At 51.8% G+C, this 21,214-nt stretch overlaps 1 protein-coding gene across 2 annotated transcripts in view; it reads left to right on the top strand.

Annotated features, from left to right (window-relative positions):
• Nucleotides 1-593: 593 nt before the first annotated feature.
• ADCY3 (adenylate cyclase 3) overlaps nt 594-21,214 on the top strand; it is a 95,187-nt gene continuing 74,566 nt past the window's right edge. The window contains exon 1 of one of the 2 annotated variants that reach the window (XM_034766775.1): nt 594-3,275. In XM_034766775.1, coding sequence (XP_034622666.1) covers nt 2,601-3,275 — 675 coding nt within the window. In that variant the 5' untranslated portion in view covers nt 594-2,600. The remainder of the gene's footprint in view (nt 3,276-21,214) is intronic. The other variant, XM_034766774.1, reaches the window with a different exon arrangement.

The raw sequence follows: 21,214 nt of genomic DNA, 5'->3' as shown, positions 1-21,214 counted from the left end.
CCAAGCCCCACTCACCCAGCAACACCCCCCCAAACCCCTCCCCCCCCCCCCCTTTCTCCCCCCCCCCCCCCCCCCCCCGGCTTGCCCCCCCCCCCCCCCCCCCCCCCCAATTCCCCCCCACCCCCCCCCCCCCCCGGGGCAAACCCAGCTTAGCACCTACCAGCCCCCCTTCCACCCAGGCACCCCCACAAACCACCCCCCGCCTCCCCCAGGCATCTCCCAGCGCCCACTCCGCTGCCAGGCGTGGCGTGGTGCAGCCCCGCGTCCTGCGCGGCGCGCTGCCTTAAGCCGCAGCGCAGGCCCCTGGGCGCGCGCCCTGCTCGCTCGCGGCCCCGCACGCGGGGCGGGGAGTTTCCCGGGGAGGGGGGCGCCGCGAGCGCCCGCAGCAGCCGCCGCCCCGAGCACCGCCAGGAGCTGCACCCGCCCCGGGGGCCGCCGAGCGGGGAGCGGCCGGAGCAGGCGTGTGGGCCCGGGGAAAGGGGGCTGCTGGGGAGGAGCGGGGCGTGCAGCCGCTCACACTTCTCCCTCCCCCAGCCCCGGGGGTCCCCTGCCCGGCTGAGGCGGAACGGCAGCTGCCCTTGTCCCCCCCCAGCAGCTCCCCTATCCTGCAGCAGCGAGCCCGCCCCTACAGCCACAGCCCGCCAGCTGGGAGGAGCTCGCTTCCAGCGTTGGTAGCTAGCCCTCTGCCCCTGGGCAGCACCCTGCTTCTGGGGGAAGGGGCTTCTCCCCCTCCGCAGACCGAGGGGGGATATTCCCCGTGCCCCCCTCCTTACTGTCATGAGCAGCCCACCCCCAGACTGCAGAACAAAGTTGTCATCCGCTGAGCAGCCTGGCTTTCCTTTCCAGCGCCACCGCCTCTTTCCCCTGCCAGGCATTTAACTCTGGGGTGGTTTGCCAGGGAGAGTCCCTAGCAGAGAGCAGGAGCCGAGCCCTGGGATGGGTGGGTGCGTGCGTGCGTGCAGGCGGCACATGTGTGTTCGCGAGCCATGCACTTGTTTGATTTTATTTTCTCTTCAATAATTTTAAGCTACGCCCATTCCCCCTCCTCCTCTGCCTCCTCCTCCATCATTTTTCTGCTGGGTGTCTATGCTTGACGGATTCCCACCCACCCACCTCTGCGCACACGCTCCAACAAGACACCCAGTTGGGCTCCAAGGGGAAGAAGGGAATTGTCACCAAAAAAAAAAAAACAGAGAAGAGAGAGAGAGAGACGGAAAAACACACAGGCACGGCATCTGCCTCCCAAGACACCAGCTGCTGGGCGCGGAGGAGGAGGAGGATGCAAAAAGAGGGACGCTGAAGATGGATGAGAAGAGAATTCAGAGGCAGAGTATGGACTCCGAATGGGGTTTTCGGCTGAGAGAGACGCTCGGCTCTTAAAGAGACGTCTGTTTAGTTTGGACTCTGCCATCCATCCGTCTTCTCCTCCAGGCAGGACGTGGGCTCGCCCGAGAGCAAACAGAAGCCAGAGCAAACTGGTGACTGGTAGGGGATGCTAGCAGCGTCGTGGGGCTTCCAGGATCTGCCCACGCCTTCGCTCTCCCAGGGTAGGAGACCACCATTTCCCACAGCCCTGCTTTAATTTCAACAAGGCCTAAACCAAAGAAGCTGAGAGGCTCTTCCCCCACATACCCTCCTGTCAGCACTGAGATGGTGAGGGGGGAGAACTGGCCTTCTCCAGAACAAGGCCAGGGAACGGGCTACCTGGATTGATGGGGGAGCTGAAAGCAACAGTTTGGAGCCTGCAGGGTTGACAGATCAGTGCCTCTTCTGCTGACTGTCCTTCCCCCCCTTTTATTTGTTGGCGACTCCGGATACAAACAAAATCTTCCTCCCTTCCCCTTAACAGCTGGATGAGAATCAAAGACCTGCAGGGTGCATGGAATGGCCGGCCAATGCTATTTATTCCTTTGCCCCCACATGGAGGGGGGAGCAGGTGTGATTTGGGGACTTGAGACCCTAGTGCATTGAGGAATATCATCCTGGGTTTCAATTTGTAAATGGTTGCTGGGGACGGAGGGTCCCGAGAAGACCAAAGTGGAAAAAAATTGGGGAGGGAAAGGGGGAGAGACAACCCCGATTCTGGTTTCTCTACTAAGGAGGCAGTGAGACATTTATATGTCTTTTTTGTATTCTAAAAGCTGTTTTGATTGCAGCCTCCGAGAGCGCAGGGACTAGGGAGCGGCTGGAGGGAGCTGGGTAGTTGGAGTTGCTAGTTGCAGCTCGTGATTCTGTTTGGAGCTCAGCCAATTGTTTTTTAAATTTAATTTTATTTTTGGTGACATTTGAAAGGGGTGTGAGTGGGAAGGGTCGGGGTGTTACAGGACAGCCAGTTGAAGGCTTCAGGGCAGGGGGAGGCCGTGGACGTGCCCTGTTGGCTACTGGCACGCTCCCCTCTTTGGAGCCTGGGTTTCCAACTGGAACGTCTGGGTTGGGGAGGATGTGGGTCTGAGGGGGAGAACTGAGATGCCATTGCTGGGCTTTGCCCTTGCCTGTTGGTTGCCCTGAGGTAAATGGGAGCCGGAGCTCCTTTGGTGTAACCGTCGGCTGCAGACGGTGCCAGTTCTCCAAGGGTTGGTTGGGAAAAGTGGGCAGGCAGGATGCCCGGGAACAGGGCCTTCTCTGAGCCGGAGTACTCGGCTGAGTACTCGGCCGACTACTCGGTCAGCCTACCCTCCGACCCCGAACGTGGGGTGGGCCGGACCCATGAGGTGACAGTGAGGAACTCGGGCTCATGCCTCTGCCTGCCGCGTTTCATGCGGCTCACCTTCGCCCCCGAGTCCCTGGAGAACCTCTACCAGACTTACTTCCGCCGGCAGCGCCACGAGACCCTCTTGGTGCTGGTGGTCTTCGCTGCCCTCTTCGACTGCTATGTCATTGTCATGTGTGCCGTGGTCTACACCACCGACAAGCTGGCCCCCATCCTGGTGGCCTCCGTGGGCCTGGCCGCCGATATCTTGCTCTTCGTCCTATGCAAGTACGGGCTCCTGCCAGACCGCATCTCCCGCAAGTTCCTGCCCTATGTCCTCTGGATTCTCATCGCTGCCCAGATATTCTGCTACCTGGGCCTCAACTTTTCCCACTTCCACGAGGCCAGTGACACAGTGGGCTGGCAGGCCTTCTTCGTCTTCTCCTTCTTCATCACCTTGCCCCTGCGCCTCACGCCCATTGTGCTCATCACGGCCATCTCCTGCGGCATCCACACCCTGGTGCTGGGGGTCACCATCGCTCAGCAGCAGCAGGACTCCATCAACGGAGAGGCCTTGCTACGGCAGGTAAGGGAAGTCAGTGTCCTGAGGCAGAGGTAGGCCAGCGGGAAGGGGCCTGCTAAGGGCAGGAGGTTTGAGGGCCTATCATGTCGGGGAGTCGGTTGGGCCAGGGAGATGTTTCACGCGTAACTGACCTTCAGGGATGGGTACAGGGAAATGCAGACTCCTGGGGTGAGGGAGTGAGTCAGTTTGTGCTTATGTTGAAGTGGGCCACAACTGGAAGCTTGGTCCAGAAGAGCATGTGCCATCGATGGCATCGCCAGCAATACTGGGTCAGACCTTGGGTCCGTCTTCCCCACATTAGGGATATTTAAACACTATGGCCCTTATCTACATAGACTCCCAGCCTTGTGCACCTGGGTCTGGGATAAGGGGACAATATTTCTGTCCTTGGGGCTGTCTAGTTGCCCAGAGAGCAGTGGTTCTTGAGCCGTGGGTGGCCATCCCCCAAAAGGGGTTCCCCACCGGTTATTCAGATGATCAGACACCACCTCCTGTTCCTCAGCTCCTGCCAAAGCAAAAATAGCCACTGGCAACAGTAGCCAGGGCCATGTATACGTCATACCACTATTCCTTCAGCACCTCCTGGCTGCCCACTGTGCCCTGTGTATTAAACTTTAGGCACCTGCCCATCACGGTGATGGGCATTTTAACAATCCCATCGGGGAGAGAGTGAATAGTCTGGGGTGCCAATGTCCGTTTGTGTATATGGATAGTATTTGTCATCCAAAGATCTCAAAGCGTGTCACAAACTGGGGAGGTATCTTTCTCTCCATTCTACACCTGGGGAAACAGAGGCCAGGGCAAGGAAGTGACTTGCCCAAGGTGGCACTGTATGTCGGTGGCCGAGTTGGGGGCAGAACCCTCACTCCCAGTCTGGTGCCTTTTTTGCATGTTTAATTCTTATGGTGGCCATACAGACATGCCAGGAGAAGCCCAGATCTCGCACTGCTTTGGCCTCCCAAATGGCTGCCTGGGGTATTAAACCAGCTGAGAGGAAAATATAAACACAAATGCCCTAATACTATTGTACGCAGGGATGGAGTTTGCATGCTGGGGTGGGGCAGCCACTGTGCCAGACCTGCTGTGAGAGGACACGCCCATCTTCTAATCTATCACAGGGGTGGAGCTTCCGTCAGAGAAGCGGGCCGCCACTATTCCAATGGCCAAATGCTGGTGCCACTGGAGCCACTAGACGTTGTGCCGTTTTAGATCAGTGGGAGCGGGCTGTGACCCCGACCTGTTTCTGTAAAGGAGAGGTGTGTGTGTGTGTGTGTGCGATGCGATGCGATGCGATGCTCCAACCCAGGCTGGTCTCCGGCTCATGGATGAGCCAATTCCTACTAACGCTGTTTGCAATGGGACCAGCGGTGACTTCCAGTCCACTGCCCACTTAGCGCTCTCTGTTGGGTATTCTGCAGAGAAGTGCCGCTGCTGCTTTCACCACTATTCAAAAAGACCTTTATTTGCAAAACCCATTGGTGACTTCAGGTGCCCAACCTGTGACCCCGTAGAGGGGTCTGATTGTCAGAGAGGCTGCGCCCCCGCCATGTGAAAATCAGGCTCCTTTTAAGCCCCCAAATTCACTCGACACTGTTGAATATTTAGGCCAAAGGCAGTGTGACGAGAGTGCCCTACTTCTATATACGGGTAAATAGGTAGTTACAAGAGAAGGTGCCAGGAGATGGTGCTCCAGAACGTGTAGCATAGTTCTGGGTTTGTAGGCCTAGTGAAACTTGCTGTTACTGTGCACTGCAAATGGCTTCCCTTGTGTAGTGCTTTGCATCGGCTCTTAGCAGACAGTGAGCTTTTAGGAGCTGCTGTAAGAGTACAGGTTGCTATGGGCTAGATCCAGCGCTCATTGGCTTCAGCAGGATCAGGCTCCCAGTGCAACAGTACTAATCCGGATGGGCTGATGTGGGAGTCAAGGGCTATATTTTTCCCTTCGGTAGTGCCATGAGGAGCTCATCCCTCTTTACAGTGGTGGGTAAGTATCATCATCCCTGTTTTCCAGGTGGGAAAACAGCAGCTGCATGACTTGACCAAGGCCAGGCAGCGAGTCAGTGACAGAGGAAAGAATAGCACCCCATGTCTCCCAACTGTGTTCCCTAACCGCTTTGCCTCTGTACCCATACACAGGTCAAAGCATGGCAACGGCCTATGCTCTCACGCCAGGCCTAGCCACCGCCCCGTGACTCTTTCAGTGGGAAGAATTCAGTCAGGTACTTTTGCAGACAGCCTGTATCTATATTTCTATTGTTTCTTTAGTCACCACCTAGTCATGTCCATGCATCTGATGTCTGTGACGCTTTCCTCCTTCGTCCTTTTCCAGACAGGCTCCGTCTGTTCCTGAATGGTCTCAACGGTTTGCAAGGGGGCATTTGGTTGCGAGTTGCACTCCGTGGGCTATCTCCTCTTGGTGCAGGTTTTCCACAGATGTTTTAGTGCGTCTGTTCTCTTTGGATGTCCGAGGAAACAACCGGGCCTTGGTGTGTGTATGTGAGATGCTGTGTGAGAGAGACCAAGGGGTGAGATTGCAGTTTTGGAAGCAGAGCAGAGTCAGGGTGTGAAAAAGTGTGAGCATGTCTGAGGGTGTTGTCACCTTTTTAAAAAACCACAATACAAGACTGTTCCCTGTTTAACAGTTCAGCCCAGCAGTTCTTTATTGGTCTGACAATCTAGGCAAGGCCTGCCAAGATACAATACAGTACATCAAGCATTTGCCCAGGGAAGAGTTGCACAGAGCTAGTGGGCTAACGATCATTAGATGCCTGTAAACGTCAGGGGACAAATTCATCAGTGAAGTCAATGGGGTTTTTACATCAGGAAGTGAATTTGGCCCAAGACGTTTTAGACACAATGCCAGGCAATTGAAAAAATAGCATTCACCATTCTCTTACTGCCTTGGACCTGCTTATCGGGGCAGTTTTTATATTAAATCTCCAACTCCCCTCTAAAGGATAGGTATGGCCAGATCCCATCCCGCTAACAGAAATCTGCGCTGGGCAAGTATAAACTAACCGATGCACTAGGCCCCCCCAGCTCTTTCCTGCCTCAGTGTCAATAACTTTATCAGCATGACGACAAATGACGCATCAAGTGTTTACAGTATATCCAGTGTCTGTGTCTAGGTTTGGCTTTCACAATAGGCATGAGTAGGCCTGAACTTGGGGAACTTGACTGAGCCAAAGAGCTCAGTGTTTGTATGGGATGCCATTTATGCAGCCAAAATAATAAATCGGGCCGCCTGGTGTGTGCTTCAGACCCACAAATGTCTCCTTGAGGCAATAAAAAACAAAAAAAAAGCTGTGAAAATATATATACTCATTGTTTGCACATAGAGACCCTGGCTGAGATCCAGGGTCTATCAACAGTAAGGGATGGTCTCTACCCCTGAAAGCTTACAGTCTTAACAGACAAAATAGATTATTATCCCCATTTTACAACTAGAGAATTGAGGCACAGTGAGAGTAAGTGACTTGCCCAGGGCACGCAGGAATCCATGGTAGAGCTGGGGACCCAGATCTCAGGAGCCCCAGTCCACTGCCTTCATCACAAGACCTTCTCCCCACAACTACAATACAAATCCTAGAACCTTCCCACACCTCTAATGTGCCCGTTTTGTATCACTGGCCATTGCAGATTTGGTACTAGCTGCCACATATTATGAGTCTGTTTCTGCAAAACTTTTCTTTCTTCCCAAGTCACACACTGTTTCCCTTCCTTGCCTCTTAGCAGGAATCATCTACCCATTTCCAAGAGCTTCTTTGCAAAGCAGAAAGTGTCTTTCATAGTCAGTTTTTCTCCCACATATGAGTTACTAATTCTTTCCTCCTCAGCTTTCCTGTGGGCCCTTTGTGGCCTGGCTTTTATTTCCAGTTTAATCATAGAATATCAGGGTTGGAAGGGACCTCAAGAGGTCATCTAGTCCAAACCCCCATGGGTTTGTACCCATGGATTTTGTGTAGGGGAAGAATGACTGTGTTTTGCGCATTCGGCTGTAGTAAGATATCTGTGCACTGGATTTTTGAAGGGTTCTGTAGTAATCCAGCTTGTTGTGGGTATTTTTACTCCGTTTTGCCCAGTAGGCAGTATGTTACCTTTGTCAAGGTTAGTGGAGCCTCTTGGGCACCGCTTATCTTTGAGTAGGGTTGTTTACATCATGGCTGTGGATGTGCTAATGATTAGAGCCCTACCAAATTCACGGTTCATTTTGGTCAATTTCACGGTCATAGGATTTTAAAAATAATAAATTTCATGATTTCAGCTATTTAAATCTGAAATGTCAGTGTTGTAATTGTAGGGATCCTGACCCAAATGGGAGTTGTAGGGGGTCACAAGGTTATTGTAGGTGACGTTGTGGTATTGCTACCCTTACTTCTGCACTGCTGCTGGTGGGGTGTTGCCTTCAGAGCTGGGTACCCGGCCAATAGCCACTGCTCTCTGGCCGCCTAACTCAGAAGGCAGCGCAGAAGTAAGGGTGGCAATACTGTGATTCCCCCCCTGAAATAACCTTGTGACCCCCCCCCTGCAACTCCCTTTTGAGTAAGGACCCCCAATTTGAGAAACGCTGGTCTCCCCCGTGAAATCTGTATAGTATAGGGTAAAAGCACACAAACGACCAGATTTCATGGGGAGAGACCAGCTTTCACAGTCTGTGACGTGTCTTTCATGGCCGTGAATTTGGTAGGTAATGATGTTGAGATCAGAGTGTGTCTTTAGCACGGCTCTGTCCCGGGTTCCGCAGTGCTATGATGGATGGAATGCACCACCGCTCTCTCTGTTTCTCTCTTTTGCACGTGTGTTTGTGGGTGTTGCAGATCCAGTGATCAGAGCACACAGGACGTCTGAAGCGCAGGGTCATCCAGCAATGGTCAGGGCATCACAACATCATTGTGGTGCCCTGAAGAGAGTTCAGGACAGTGGTCTCCAAATGGGCATGACTGTCCTGTGAAAAGTGGCTGGCCCAGCAGAGCCACCTTAGCCTCTAATGGAGGGCTCAAGGCCTGTAAAAGGGGTGTGATGTGTGGGTGAAGACAGGCTACCCACAACACATGTTTCCAGCCTCTTTGAAGAAGTGGCCAAACCCGTGAGGTTTAAGGCTTTGTCATTCCCTGGGGATTTGCCCTGATTACCAGGAGTGACCAGCTGCTGTGTAGTGAAAACTCCTAGTGCAGATAGCCAGAGCTGCTATTTGCACTAGTATAAACTCATCCCTGGGTGCATGGCACAAATGTAGAACCGGCTAATAGTAGCTAACTCTGCCTGTGCTAAGCCGTTCTGCAGGGTGGTATTGGAGCAGATCCCCAGGCCTGAGAGTTCACGATGGGCCTCCCCTTGTAATACATTACTATGAATCCCAGGTAAAGAGATGATCCATTCCGTGTCATCCGCTGAAACCAAACCCTCCACCCCAGCACCAGCCTTTCAGTGCTCTGTGTTAATTGTTTCTGTCGTATAGAGCGTACGGGGCCAGCAAAACCTTGGCAACTCGACATGCCTGAGTCTCTGCGCTCTGGAAAAGAGGAACATTATGTCCAGAAATAAACATATGCTTTATTATTAAAGACATTGGTATGGTTCCTGGAGGGTGTTGCTATTAATAGGGTGTTGCTGGAGCAGTTCTAATCCAGGCTGGATGGCTATAAAGAGCAAAGCCAAGAAGTTCTGCTCCCGATCAAGCTGACAAAGAGGCCGTTGTATGACTCACCGCAGCAGGGGGTCAGAGTTTAGGTTCCAGTAAGAAAGTGAGAGGACTGGATGGCCCAGTGGTTAGGTCAGTAGCTGGAGACCAGGTTTCAATTTTCTGCTCTGCCACAGACTCCCGGGGTGACTTTGGGCAAACCACTCTGTGGTTTCCGTGCCTCAGTTTCCCAAGTGTTTATGGGCATAATAGCTCTGCCCTGCCTCATAGGGGTGGTGTGAGGGTAAATAGATCCTGCAGTTATGAGAACCAGCTACTTCCAGGAGGTAGGAGAAAGTCAAACGCTCTCCAAATCTCTGTCATAGGATCCTGTCTCTTATATGGCAAGCATGGCTTCTTTCATGCTCTCTAGGGGCTTGTAGCCCCAAGAGCAGCCTGGAGGTCCTGGGGAATGGAACAGAATGGAAGAGAAAAGCGAGAATGAGTGTCAAACCTCACAAAAGCTTGAGTTCACGGGGAGTTTGGGATGAGGCAGTTTCACCATAGGGGGTGGGTGGTAGAGGCTTTTATATAATACAAATAGCCTGGTCCCTGTCTGATGCAAAGTCCCTGGAATATAACCAGAGGGACCCACAGAGCTCTCTTGTCTTTGTGCCTTCTTCCATACCACACTAGAGGCTTGGAACTGTCTGCCTCCTCTGAGTGTGTACTGTCATCCTCTAGGGGCAGGCCCAGAGACTAGGCCATGCATGGAGGGTGGGACCTGTAGATTGTGTTCCTCAGTGGTCAGCTCGGAAGGAGGGGGCAAAGGGGCAATTCACTAGTCAGACTCCATTCACAATCCTAGAATAGCTGGATGTTTTTGCTAAAATGATCAGCACCAATAGTTGACAATGTTGACTTTGGAACAGTCACTATTCGGTTTCAGAGTCAACACCAACATTGCGATAAATGGGGGGAGGAGTTCACCCTTCTCAGACATGTCGCCGCAGACTCTCAGGAAGTCAATGCTGCCTTGAGTCACACTTGCTGAGCCCCCAGAGTTCCCAGGCCACTTAATGAGGTGCCTAAATATGGATTTTTAGAGGTCTTATTGTAAGCAACTAGGATAGCAAATCTTGGCCTGAGTTTTTCTCTCTGCTGCCAAAATGCAGCAGCTCTTGCCAACAGCGCCATGTCCGCTCTTAGGGCGGAGCCTGCCTGTTTGCTATATGTTTGTACAGCACCTAGCACAGTGGGACCCCTGTCCTTAAAGTGCTATGTTAATATAAATAATAAATACCACCCTGGTGTCCTCGAATTCTATGACCTCATCCTTTCCAGCCAATCCAAATGCCGCTTCTAAGATCCTTTCCCTTCTTGATTCTCTCTACTGGGTTCCCAGTTTCTTCGACAATCACAAGTGTCTCCTAACTTTCAAAGCTCTCCATAAATCTGCTTCTGCCTCCATCTTCCCCTTGCTGCGATGCTCCCAATCTCCTCTCCTGGCCGCTCCTCTTGACGAATATCATTTGAAGCTTCGTTCCTTCTTTCCTCCCATAACTGGGATGGCCTTCCAGGAGTAGACCAGGTTCCTTCCCTCTCCTCCAAATCCCACCTGACCCAGAGAGCCTATTGACAATGACAAACACGTTCCTATTGGCCATATCTACGCTCCTACAGTGCTAGGGAAAGCGGGTTATAAAGCGGTTCAGGGGTGCAGTGTGGATGGGATGGTCTCTGTGTCCCAAGTCCGGTGACAGCCTTCAGATGGCTCAGATCCCCTGGCCCCAGTACAACATGTGTGGAATACAGGGTTATAACTAACCAAGTCTGGGGGACAGACATTTTGTCCCAGTTCTTCAGGTGATGTAAATCAGCGCTTCTGAGGTCCGTTTACACCATTTGAGGATCTGGCCCATGGTGCCTGGAGGCTACAAGCGCCTTGGGGCAGGGACTCTAGGGCTGTCCTGCTAGGCTGTGTCTCCTGTGCAGGGCGTTGTGCTCTCCCAGCGCTATGGTGGTGATGGAAGCAGGGAGGTTATTAACCCTGGTTTCTTTCTCCCCGTCTGCTCCTGTCTCTCAGCTTGGGGATTGTTTGTGTTTTAGTCTCTCCTCCCATTCTCTTTAAAGCCGGCTCTAGCTAATTGTTTGCATTTAGCGTTAAGTAAGTGAAGCCCTGGGCAGCCTCTGCAGGGAATTTCCTGTCTCCTGAGCTATAGGCAGTGCAACAACGCCGCTGGGGCTGAATTAAAGGTGTTAGCAGGGATTAAGCTAATGGTGTCCTAAAACCCCTCCACTGCGGCTAGGCCTGGAGTGTAACCCTCTTTCTCCAGGTGCTTCTGTCTCTAGCGTTAGTGCTGCTTCTGCTCGCCTCCTCAGTGTAACTGTTCCCTCTGCTCCCTGCTTTCTGTCAGGAGATCGGTGGTAGAAAGGCCACTGAATCCCGCTGCTGTTCTTTCTCATTCTCCCCACCTCCCTTCCAGATGTTCTTAAGAGAACCTTATTGGAGTGCGGGGGGATTAAGGAAGAGCCACAGAGCCTTCTGCCTCTTGGTCCCAGGTGTGAGTCCAGCCCAAGTCAGTGGTGAGTGACAGAAATGACCATTTGGTGGTCTGTAACCGGTTCCTAGTGGACAAGAACCAGATTCGAAGGAAGGACACCACTCGCTTTAAACTTTGTTCTTCCGTTCCTCTTTGGCATGATCAAGAGGATGGAGGATTAGAAATGCCGCTCTTCTTACCCAGGAGGAAAACAGATCTAGGAGATCTCCTCTAGGACGCTGGCCGTATAGCAGCCCCCTTTGTTGGAGGCTGGGGGTTGTGTCTGATGAAACTTTCCATTCATTAAAAGAAGCGGGGATTTATTTATCTTTTTAGAACCCTGAATGAGGGTAGCAAATAGTCTGTGCTTTGGCTCAAACTTATTTAGACCCCTTAGTTCTGTAACAGGGAAAGGGAGCGACTCGGTCCAAACCTGCTCCCCATGCGTGTCGGGCTAGGCGTATGCTGAGAAAGGCCTTCTCAAATGCAAGGGCCGCACTGGACGTTTTCCACACATGATCGTACAGGAGTCACCGCTGAGGAGGAGTCTAAAGGCCAGATCTCCAGGTGATGTAAATCATTGTAGCTCCATTGTCATGAGACAAAGCACAGAAACCCCAGAGCAGAGGCATGGTTGGCATGGGGAAAGGAGACCCTGGGGGAGGGGGAAATTCCATCTTGCTAAGGTGACCTGAAAGGACTCCGCCAGCCCAGCCCAGCCTGGGCCCCTCTCTCTGCAGCGGTTCATTTCCGGGCTGAGGATCTCTGGGTTCAGATCCTGAATAATAATAAGTGCACGTGAGAAGCTCCCTTGGAGGGGTGGATTTTGTGCATCTCTGGTGCTTGCAGAACACTGTGGGGGCCTTCTGAGCAGACGCAGCCTCCTTAGAACAGTTAGTTGTCATGACAACACGGGGGAGTTGTTTAAAATAGCAAGTGGCCGGCGTTTGGATGGTTGTGCCCCTGCCACCCCCAGAATTTTCTCTCTCCCTCTCCTAGGAGTCTCTGCTGAGGGGGTTTCCCTCTCGTTGGGAATCCCCCATCCCCTCCTTCCTGAGCGGTACTGGTGGGAAAACCAACTCTGTGGACCTTTCAGCGTGAGCTGCCACTTGTGTGGTGTCTCACCGGCTCCAGGGCAGATTGGCTCCCTCTGAAAGGAGACGGGTGGGTTCTGTGCCCCCCTGGCTGCCTCCTCTGCACCACGGCTCTGGGAGTCAGCCTGGACCTCTTTGCTTCGCCCTTATGGTCACTGGGTCTGGACATCACTTAGCACAGTATCCCTGTCCTGGTTAGAGCTGAGGGTACGTCTACACTGCACTGTAATCCCGGGTCTGTGGGACCCACGATTGTGGACACGGTGTTTCCAAGCCTGGGCTTGAGTGTCCACACTACACTGTAAAACCCGGGTTTACAGCAGTTGGACCCGGGGCTCAGAGCCATGCTGGTGCATCCACGCTGCACTACGCCAATGTTCCAAGCTGGGGCTGCGTCCACACTGCAAAACAACAGGGTTTGGACCTGAGTCACAGTAGGAGTTGGGCTCAGGGGGACCTGGGTCCTGAGTGTTTGCTGCCGAGTCGGACTGATTTGTGGATGCACAGTAGAGCGATTTGGGCTCAAACCTGAGACAGAGCCACGTTTACAATGCAGTGTAGAAGCACCCAGAGTGCTGTCAGAGCAATAATGTGCTAATAGCGTGTGCATGCTTGGAAATGCCATGTGACGGCAAAAGTGGACGGGGCTTGGCGTTTGGGACTGTGATGGGGTGTGTGCAGATGTATGCAGAGAGGATGGTCGGGGTGCTGCTAGTCTGGGACACGGGAGAGCCAGGGTCAATTCCCTGCTCTGCCAAGTGCTTCTTGTGACCCTGGGCAAGACACTTGACCCTTCTGTGCCTTATTCCCCATCCGGAGCATGGAAATAATGGCCCTGCCTCACCTTGCAAGGGGGCTGGTAGGATAAATACACTAAGATTGTGAGGTGCTCAGATACTGCAGAGCATGAGACCCTGGCCTGCTCCGTGTGCTCACACCTCGCTCCAGTGCCAACAACCATAGCTAGCATCCTGTGACCGATAGTTAAAGATCTCCCATAGCTCAGGCAGTGCCTGGGGGCTTATTTTTGGTGCTGAAGATCATGGGTTCCATCCTTGCTGGTGCTTTGGCCTGTGTCTTTGTAAGGGGCATCTATACTAAGTGGGGTTGGGTAGGGCTGTGTGTTTCTGGCGCTGTGCTTTCCTCTCCTGCTCTGGGAAGATTTGGGAGCAGTTCCCTGATGCCAGGGGGATCATGGACACTCCTGGGTTTGCCAAGGAGCAGCCATTTGTTGTTCTCCCCTGGCAGAAGGGGGGAATTAGACTTTGTCTCTGGGCCCCAGCTAAGGATGGAACTGGCCTACCTGTCCAGAGGGGAAGCCTGAGAAACTGCCCCCAGCTTCGAGGAGAAGGGACACTGCTTGCTTTAAACACCCTGTTTTCCCCACCCTGACCTCTCTTCATGTTAGCAGCCCCTTATTGCCTGGGGGGGCTGGCAGGAGCCCTTGCTGCTGAGTCTTGGGTTTTGTGACCTGGTCCTTTCCCTCTCCAGCCTGGAAGGGACTCTTGGTGTTTCCTCTTCCAGAAGGGAGAGAGACCAGCTGTGTGGGGTGGGGGGAGAAACCCAGCACTGGAGAGGCTGCTACGGGGAGAGTATGGTGGAATAGGGGAAGGGAGCATGTGTAAAATCTGCTGTCCTGACTAATTGGCCACTTGTGCTTGAATCTCTGGGGCTACTTAGTAAAGCTAAAGACGCCTACGAATACTCAGCATTTTACAGGGCTTGACAAACACCAACTCCTTAATCCTCACAGCGCCCCTGGAAAGGAGACAAGTAACTTATCCCCTGGTATGGGTGGGGAAACTGAGGCACGGAGAGGTCAAGTGACTTGGCCAAGGTCCTGGGGAGCCCATGGCAGAGTTGGGGTAAGGACTTGGGTGCTCATAGCCCTGAGCTCAGACCATTACTGGCCTGACTGTACAACTCCATGTTCTGAGTGGCTGCCTCGATGCTGTCACAACTGTGCACCCGCTCCCATGGGTGAGGAGCTGAGACCTAATCACCACCACACACACTGTTTCCCTGTGCCCCAGGGACCACAGCACACACAATATCCCTACGCCCAAAGGGACAAGGTAGTGGACAAAGATTAGGGCAGGCTGCAAAAAGAAAGGGGTAGAGGGTCAGCTTTTGGGGGGGAGCTGAAGGAGAAGATAATTTTTAAATGTCTCCTTCCTCTTAATTGGCCAGGGTCCCGAGTCCACAGAAGTTGGTGGCTCTTTGCACCACCTTTGACTCCATGTTAGGGCAGGAGCTGTTCAGTAATCCCAGGTTAGTGTTTATAATAGAACATGAGTGGCTGTCGGGCAAGCGGGGTATCTAAAGCAATGTTTAAAAATGAATAAGAGGAATAAGAACATAACACAAGAACAGCCAGACTGGGTCAGACCAACGGTCCTTCTAGCCCAGTATCCTGTCTTCCGACAGTGGCTAATGCCAGGTGCCCCGGAGGGAATGAACGGGACAGGCAATTATTGAGTGATCCATCCCCTGATGTCCACTCCTAGCGTCTGGCAGCTAGAGGCTTAGGACGCCCAGGTCATGGGGTTTGTCCCTGACCAGCTTGGCTAATAGTCATGGATGGACCTGCCCTCCATGAACTTATCTAGTTCTTTTTTGAACCCTGTTATAGTTTTGGCCTTCACAACATCTCACAGGTTGACTATGCATTTTGTGAAGAAATACTTCCTTTTGTTTGTTTTAAACCTGCTGCCTATTACTTTCCTTGGGTGACCCCTGGTTCTCATGTGAAGGGATAAATAACACTTACTTTCTCCACACCAGTCCTGATTTTATAGACCTCTCTCATATCCCCTGCCTTGGTCGCCTCTTTTCCAAGCTGAACAGTTCCAGTCTTTTTAAACTCTCCTCATATGGAAGCTGTTCCATACCCCTAATGATTTTTGTTGACCTTCTCTGCACTTTTCCCACTTCTAATATAAATATATTTTTGAGATGGGGCCACCAGAGCTGCATGCAGTATTCAAGGTGTGGGTGTACTGTGGATTTATATAGTGGCATTATGATATTTTCTGTTTTATTATCTTTCTGTACCTTATTATTACCTTTCCTAATGGTTCCTAACATTCTGTTAGCGTTTTTGACTGCTGCTGCACATTGAGCAGATGTTTTCAAAGAACTATCCACAATGACTCAAAGATCTCTTTCTTGAGTGGTGACAGTTAATTTAGATCCATCATTTTGTATGTATATTTGAGATTATGTTTTCCAGTGTGAATAGGTTCAAACTTTTAGAGATGAGGCATTTCTAGCCTTCCCACTGCTATTTCACTTATGCTCTTGGTAGGAACTATTTGTCAGAGTGGAAGGAAACATTGCATCATCCCACCAAAAGAGTGTGTTTTTGTTTTTGTGGATTTTTTTATTATTCAAGTGCAGCTCTGCTCTGAAAAGTAACTCTGCAAAGATGCTGCTACGGCCCTCAGGTAACCCGATGTCCCAGTATTATTGGGACTATTCTAATATCAGGGGCTTTGTATTATATGGCAACTATATCCCCTTCCTTCTCCTCCAAAAAAAAAGTGTCCCCGTTTTTCACACTTGCTATCTGGTCACCCTATGTGGCACTCAGTGTTTATTGCATGTCAGTGACTCCAGAGCAAATAGGATCTCTTTAAAAGTAAGACGGTTTTATTCCCAAACAAGAAGTTCTCCCAACTCCCCTGGGATCTGAGTGTCAAGCTGGGTTCTTTACTTCTCCTGCACCATCACCTACCAGGTTAAATTATGCCCTTGTGTTTTGCCTAGGTGAGGATAAAAAGTGTTGTGTTAGAACTTATAAGCAATCACATTTGAAGAGTCTAGACATGGAACTCTGACTTAGCATCTTCTCTGTGCTAGGCATGTGCTAGTAAGATGTGTTAAGTAACATCACTCCTAGTCTAGACAAAGCCTCAGTGACTCCCGGTGTCTTCAAATGAAGCCCTCAGTGATCTCTGTGCCTGCCATGTGTTTGAACAAGTGTAACTGATTGGAACTTAGTAAGCAATTCTGTGGCTGCACCAGAAGGAACAGAGGCCAGTTCACTCCTAGAGCTGGGCTGTCTCTGCAGGGTTAATGGAGACAAGAAAGCAGTAAAAACTTACCTGGGTCACCCAAGACTGACGGATACAAGTGGGAATCAAGATCTGGGGAGTGAGAAGGGGCTATTTTTACATACTCTTCGGAGCGGAACTGCACTTCAGAGTTAATGATCCCTGCTCTGATAGCAATGAGCCATGCCAGGGTGTGCGTTAATAGGCAGTTGGCCTTTGGCCTCTGGGCTGGCTACACACCCGAGGTGTGCAGCAATAAATAACCGAGAGAGCAAGAGATTGAGGTGAGGGAGGAGGAGGGATGTTTTGAAATCTGTTCGAAGCCTCTCTGCGGCAAAGAGGCGGCACCAGAAGGCGGGTGCTGCTAAGAAGATTCCTGCACCAGTGGTGATGCTGTGGAGGATCATAGAGGAGGCTGGTGCTGAATGAATGGATGGGGTATTAGGTATGAGGCTGGGAGCTAGGCTCTCAAGAAGCACAGCACAGGAGGGACAGCCTGACGGATAGGGGGCAGTGGTGGTTTTGTGTCACCAAGATTTTGGGCTGCTGTGGGGCTGGGAGGATGCATGTCAGAGCATCTCTTGGCTGCCTTTGGGTTGTTGTGCAGCTCAAGGTAGCTGGAGCAGAACATTGTGCCTCTTCTACCTCCCATTCCAATATACCCAGGCTGTGAGGTGGGGCAGCATAGGGCCCAACGCAGCAGTCCCTGCACTGGGGGAATTCCACTGCTCTGCCCCCATATGGCTCCTGCATGCTGCCAGGAGCTCCATAAGGGATCAGTATCTGGACCTTGCTTCATGAGGTTGTCCAAAGAAAGTCCACAGAGGGCCTTAAAAACAAGGAGCCGGCTCCTGAAATGAACAGGGACCCAGTGGATTTGTTTGAGGGTGGGAAAGGAAATCTGCAAAGCTGCACTCTAGGAGCTGCTGTAGAGAGTTTGGCATGACTTCTGCTCTCCCTCCTCCCCCCTGATCCAGCATGACGGCTGCATTTTGCAAGTGTGGGTGGATTTCTCTTTGAAGCAGCAAAGTGCTGGAGCCTTCACCTCTTCCCAAGGGTCTGACCTGCTGGAGAGGGCTGGGCTTTCACGACACTGTTTTCCATGCAGAGGCAAAGCTCAGTGCATTTCAGAAGGGGGCCTGGCACATCACTGAATAACACTGGAAGATGCAGTGAAGCTAGCAAGGATGAATGAGGAGGGTTAGCCAGTCCCCATGGCTCAAGGTGTCATCTGATTGACAGTGAGGGTCATGTAGGAATTCCCCCTTATCCCTCTGGGACAGTGTTGCAGGAAGGGGTGATCCGACATTAGCGGCTGATGGGGACAGGCAACTGGACTAAATGGACCATTGTTTTATGCACTGTGCTAATTCCTATGGCTTGACAGTAATTGCAAGGAATGTGCTAGGCAGCAGTGGGGGTCCCCGTTGGGGGGCTAATCATAGAATCATAGAATATCAGGGTTGGAAGGGACCTCAGAAGGTCATCTAGTCCAACCCCCTGCTCAAAGCAGGACCAATTCCCAGACAGATTTTTACCCCAGTTCCCTAAATGGCCCCCTCAAGGATTGAACTCACAATCCTGGGTTTAGCAGGCCAATGCTCAAACCACTGAGCTATCCCTCCCCCCATATGTGCAAGGAGTGAGCCAGAGAGGGTGGGAGATCAGGGTTTCCTGAGAATCATGAGTGTTTCCTTTCCCAGTGCGCTAAAGGGAAAGCCAGGGACCGGTTCCATCGCTTCAAAAGGAGCTTCCCCATCTCTGGTCGTTGAAATGACTCATCCTTCTTGTCTGTGTCCCTTCCGTGTGCCCCAGCCCAGGAGTGATACGGAATGCAATGGCGGTGCAGGCTGTAAACAGGGTGGAACCATCCCGCTCTTCTTCTGAGCAGTGGTAGGGGTGGGTGACAGAAATTGTACCAGAGTTTGCATTATTCAGCTGTGCCAATGCACATCAATCCAGTAATGCAGCTCCCTGCTAGTCCAGCCCTGGGCTCCTCACAGACAGCTCTGCAAATGGCCCTCAATCCTGACCTCCACTATTCCAGTTCTGTGCTTGCCACCCATAGCTTTGCTGGTGCCCCTCGATCCCAACCTGCAGCCTCTCTGCTATTTGAGCTCTGGGCTCTGCCGATGCTCCTCGATGATTACCTGCTGCCTCACTGCTGTTCCATTCCTGGGTCTCTCCTGAGCAGACGTGCCAATGGTACTGAATTGAGCATTGTTTTTAAATGTGGCGATGTGTCCACTAAGGATTTGTGCGGTTCATGTTGACCTGTGACCTTGGTGAGGTGTCAGCATTTGTGCCTATCCATCTCTTCCACAGACCGAGGATTCCTGCAGCCCCAGTGAGATGCCTCCCAATCACGGCAGGGCTAATGACAGGTTAGCCTGTTGTATTCAACAGCCATCCTTACCTTTCATAGAATCATAGAATAGCAGGGTTGGAAGAGACCTCAGGATGTCATCTAGTCCAACCCCCTGCTCAAAGCAGGACCAATCCCCAACTAAATCATCCCAGCCAGGGCTTTGTCAAGCCTGACCTTAAAAACCACTAAGGAAGGAGATTCCACCACCTCCCTAGGTAACCCATTCCAGTACTTCACCACCCTCCTAGTGAAATAGTGTTTCCTAATATCCAACCTAAACCTCCCCCACTGCAACTTGAGACCATTACTCCTTGTTCTTTCCCAGGCCTGGGGCTCCCATAGACATGTCTGTCATCTAGAATGCTTAACCAAGGATGCTCTTGGAGTTGAAGCCCAGGGCTGGAACTTGGGAGATCTAAGCTTAAATCCCACAAGTCACTTCCTTTCTCTGCATGTGCTTCCCCAACTGTAACACAGAGATGATTCCATGGTGAGGGATAGCTCACTGGTTTGAGCATTGGCCTGCTAAACCCAGGGTTGTGAGTTCAATCCTTGAGGGGGCCACTTAGGGATCTGGGGCAAAATCAGTACTTGGTCCTGCTAGTGAAGGCAGGGAGCTGGACTTGATGACCTTTCAGGGTCCCTTCCAGCTCTATGAGATAGGTATATTTCCATATATTATTCCCCCACCCCATGGAGGGGCTAAGGGATTACATCCTTAGTGTTTGTATGGGGCTGTGAGATCCTGTGAAGGGAGGTGCTTGAGGGGTGGATAGGATTATTATTGGTCACCAGGATCGAGGAAAACGGGCCAGCTGTGGGGTTGTAGGACCCTCACCAGTGGTTTTTGCTATTTGAGAACTTACAGTTTATTTGCACTCAACATACTTGATGTTCTCTGTTGGCTCGACCAGTTCTATAGAAGTGAGTATAATCTGAATTTGTGCCTGGAGTTGTTTGTATCTGGACCTAGTGTAAATGGGTGCGACGCCTTTCCGTGGAGTTGTGTCAGCATAGACTTGGCCCCCTAGACTCTGTGTTCAGCGTAGCACAGTGTGTAGCTTGGGGCAGAACTGCTCAAGAAGTTCCTTTCCCCCGGGGCCTTCCCGGGAGATTATAGACCTGACGACTTTTTCCAAAACAGCTAAGCAAGTTTTAATGAAGAGAAGTTAGAATGTGTCTCCCTAGGGGTGACCGAAAGGGCTGTAAGGCCAGCACAGAAAACAGCGAGTGCGCCGGCTTGGCATGTTACAGAAGTGGCTTTCTCGTGTCTGTGCTCGTTAATGGGCTGCTGCCTGGGAACAAGTAATGGCCAAGGTGACTAGTGGTTGAGACACATTATAGTAGCGGTCTGACTTTTTTCCAAAGGGCTCAGCACTTCTGAAAATCAGGCCCCTTGAAGGTGTCTTGAATTCGGCACCCAAAATTACTGCTCCCTGTCTGAGAGAGAGGGCAATATATGTAGATGGTAACTCGGCTCCTTGGCTGAGTGAATAACCACATCCTGGCCCAAATGCAGTGAGGCTGAAGTCTGTTACAGGGAAGGGGGATGCAGACCGTGTGTGTGTGTGCGTGAGACGTGCTCTGCTCCCAGTGACAGGCTAGGAAGTGTAGGGGTTGAGGAGGCCAGAGAGGAAGGGCCGGGCCATTGATGGTGAAGAAGGAAACAGCAGGATTTGTACATGATGGGAGGGCGGATGAGAGAAGTAGACGACTGACAGATGTTAAGACCAGAAGGGACCAGTGTGATCTCCTGAGTAACGCAGTCCAGCCATTTGAGGCCCTGCACAGCAGGGAGGAGCAACTTGGAAAGGACACTCAGGGCCGCCCAGAGGATTCAGGGGGTCTGGGGCAAAGCAATTTCAGGGGGCCCCTTCCATAAAAAAAAAAGTTGCAATACTATAGTAATGTGTATTTGGAAATGTAAAAAATAACCAGTGAAATACATTAAAAATTAATTTTTAATAATTTGAAAATACACAAAATACATTATTTAAAAACATTAAATGCTTTAATGATATATATACTTTTGCAATTACATAATGGGCTGTCGCTGGGTGATGGTTGGTGCCAATGGGCTGTTGCTGCCTGGGGGTGGTGCTGCTGTTGCCCAGGTCTGGGTGGGGAGCTGGGCTCTGGGTCGGGGGGTGCCCGGCTCGGAGCTAGGGGTCAGGGCTGTGGGGGGATGGGTTCAGGGGGGTGCCTGGCTCAGAGGGGCTGGGCTCGGAGCTGTGGGTCAGGGCTGTGGGGGGATGGGCTCAG

The sequence above is a fragment of the Trachemys scripta genome, chromosome 3, assembly GCF_013100865.1.
Source record: "Trachemys scripta elegans isolate TJP31775 chromosome 3, CAS_Tse_1.0, whole genome shotgun sequence".
NCBI lineage: Eukaryota > Metazoa > Chordata > Testudines > Emydidae > Trachemys > Trachemys scripta.
This window is presented reverse-complemented; position numbering and strand designations above follow the sequence as displayed.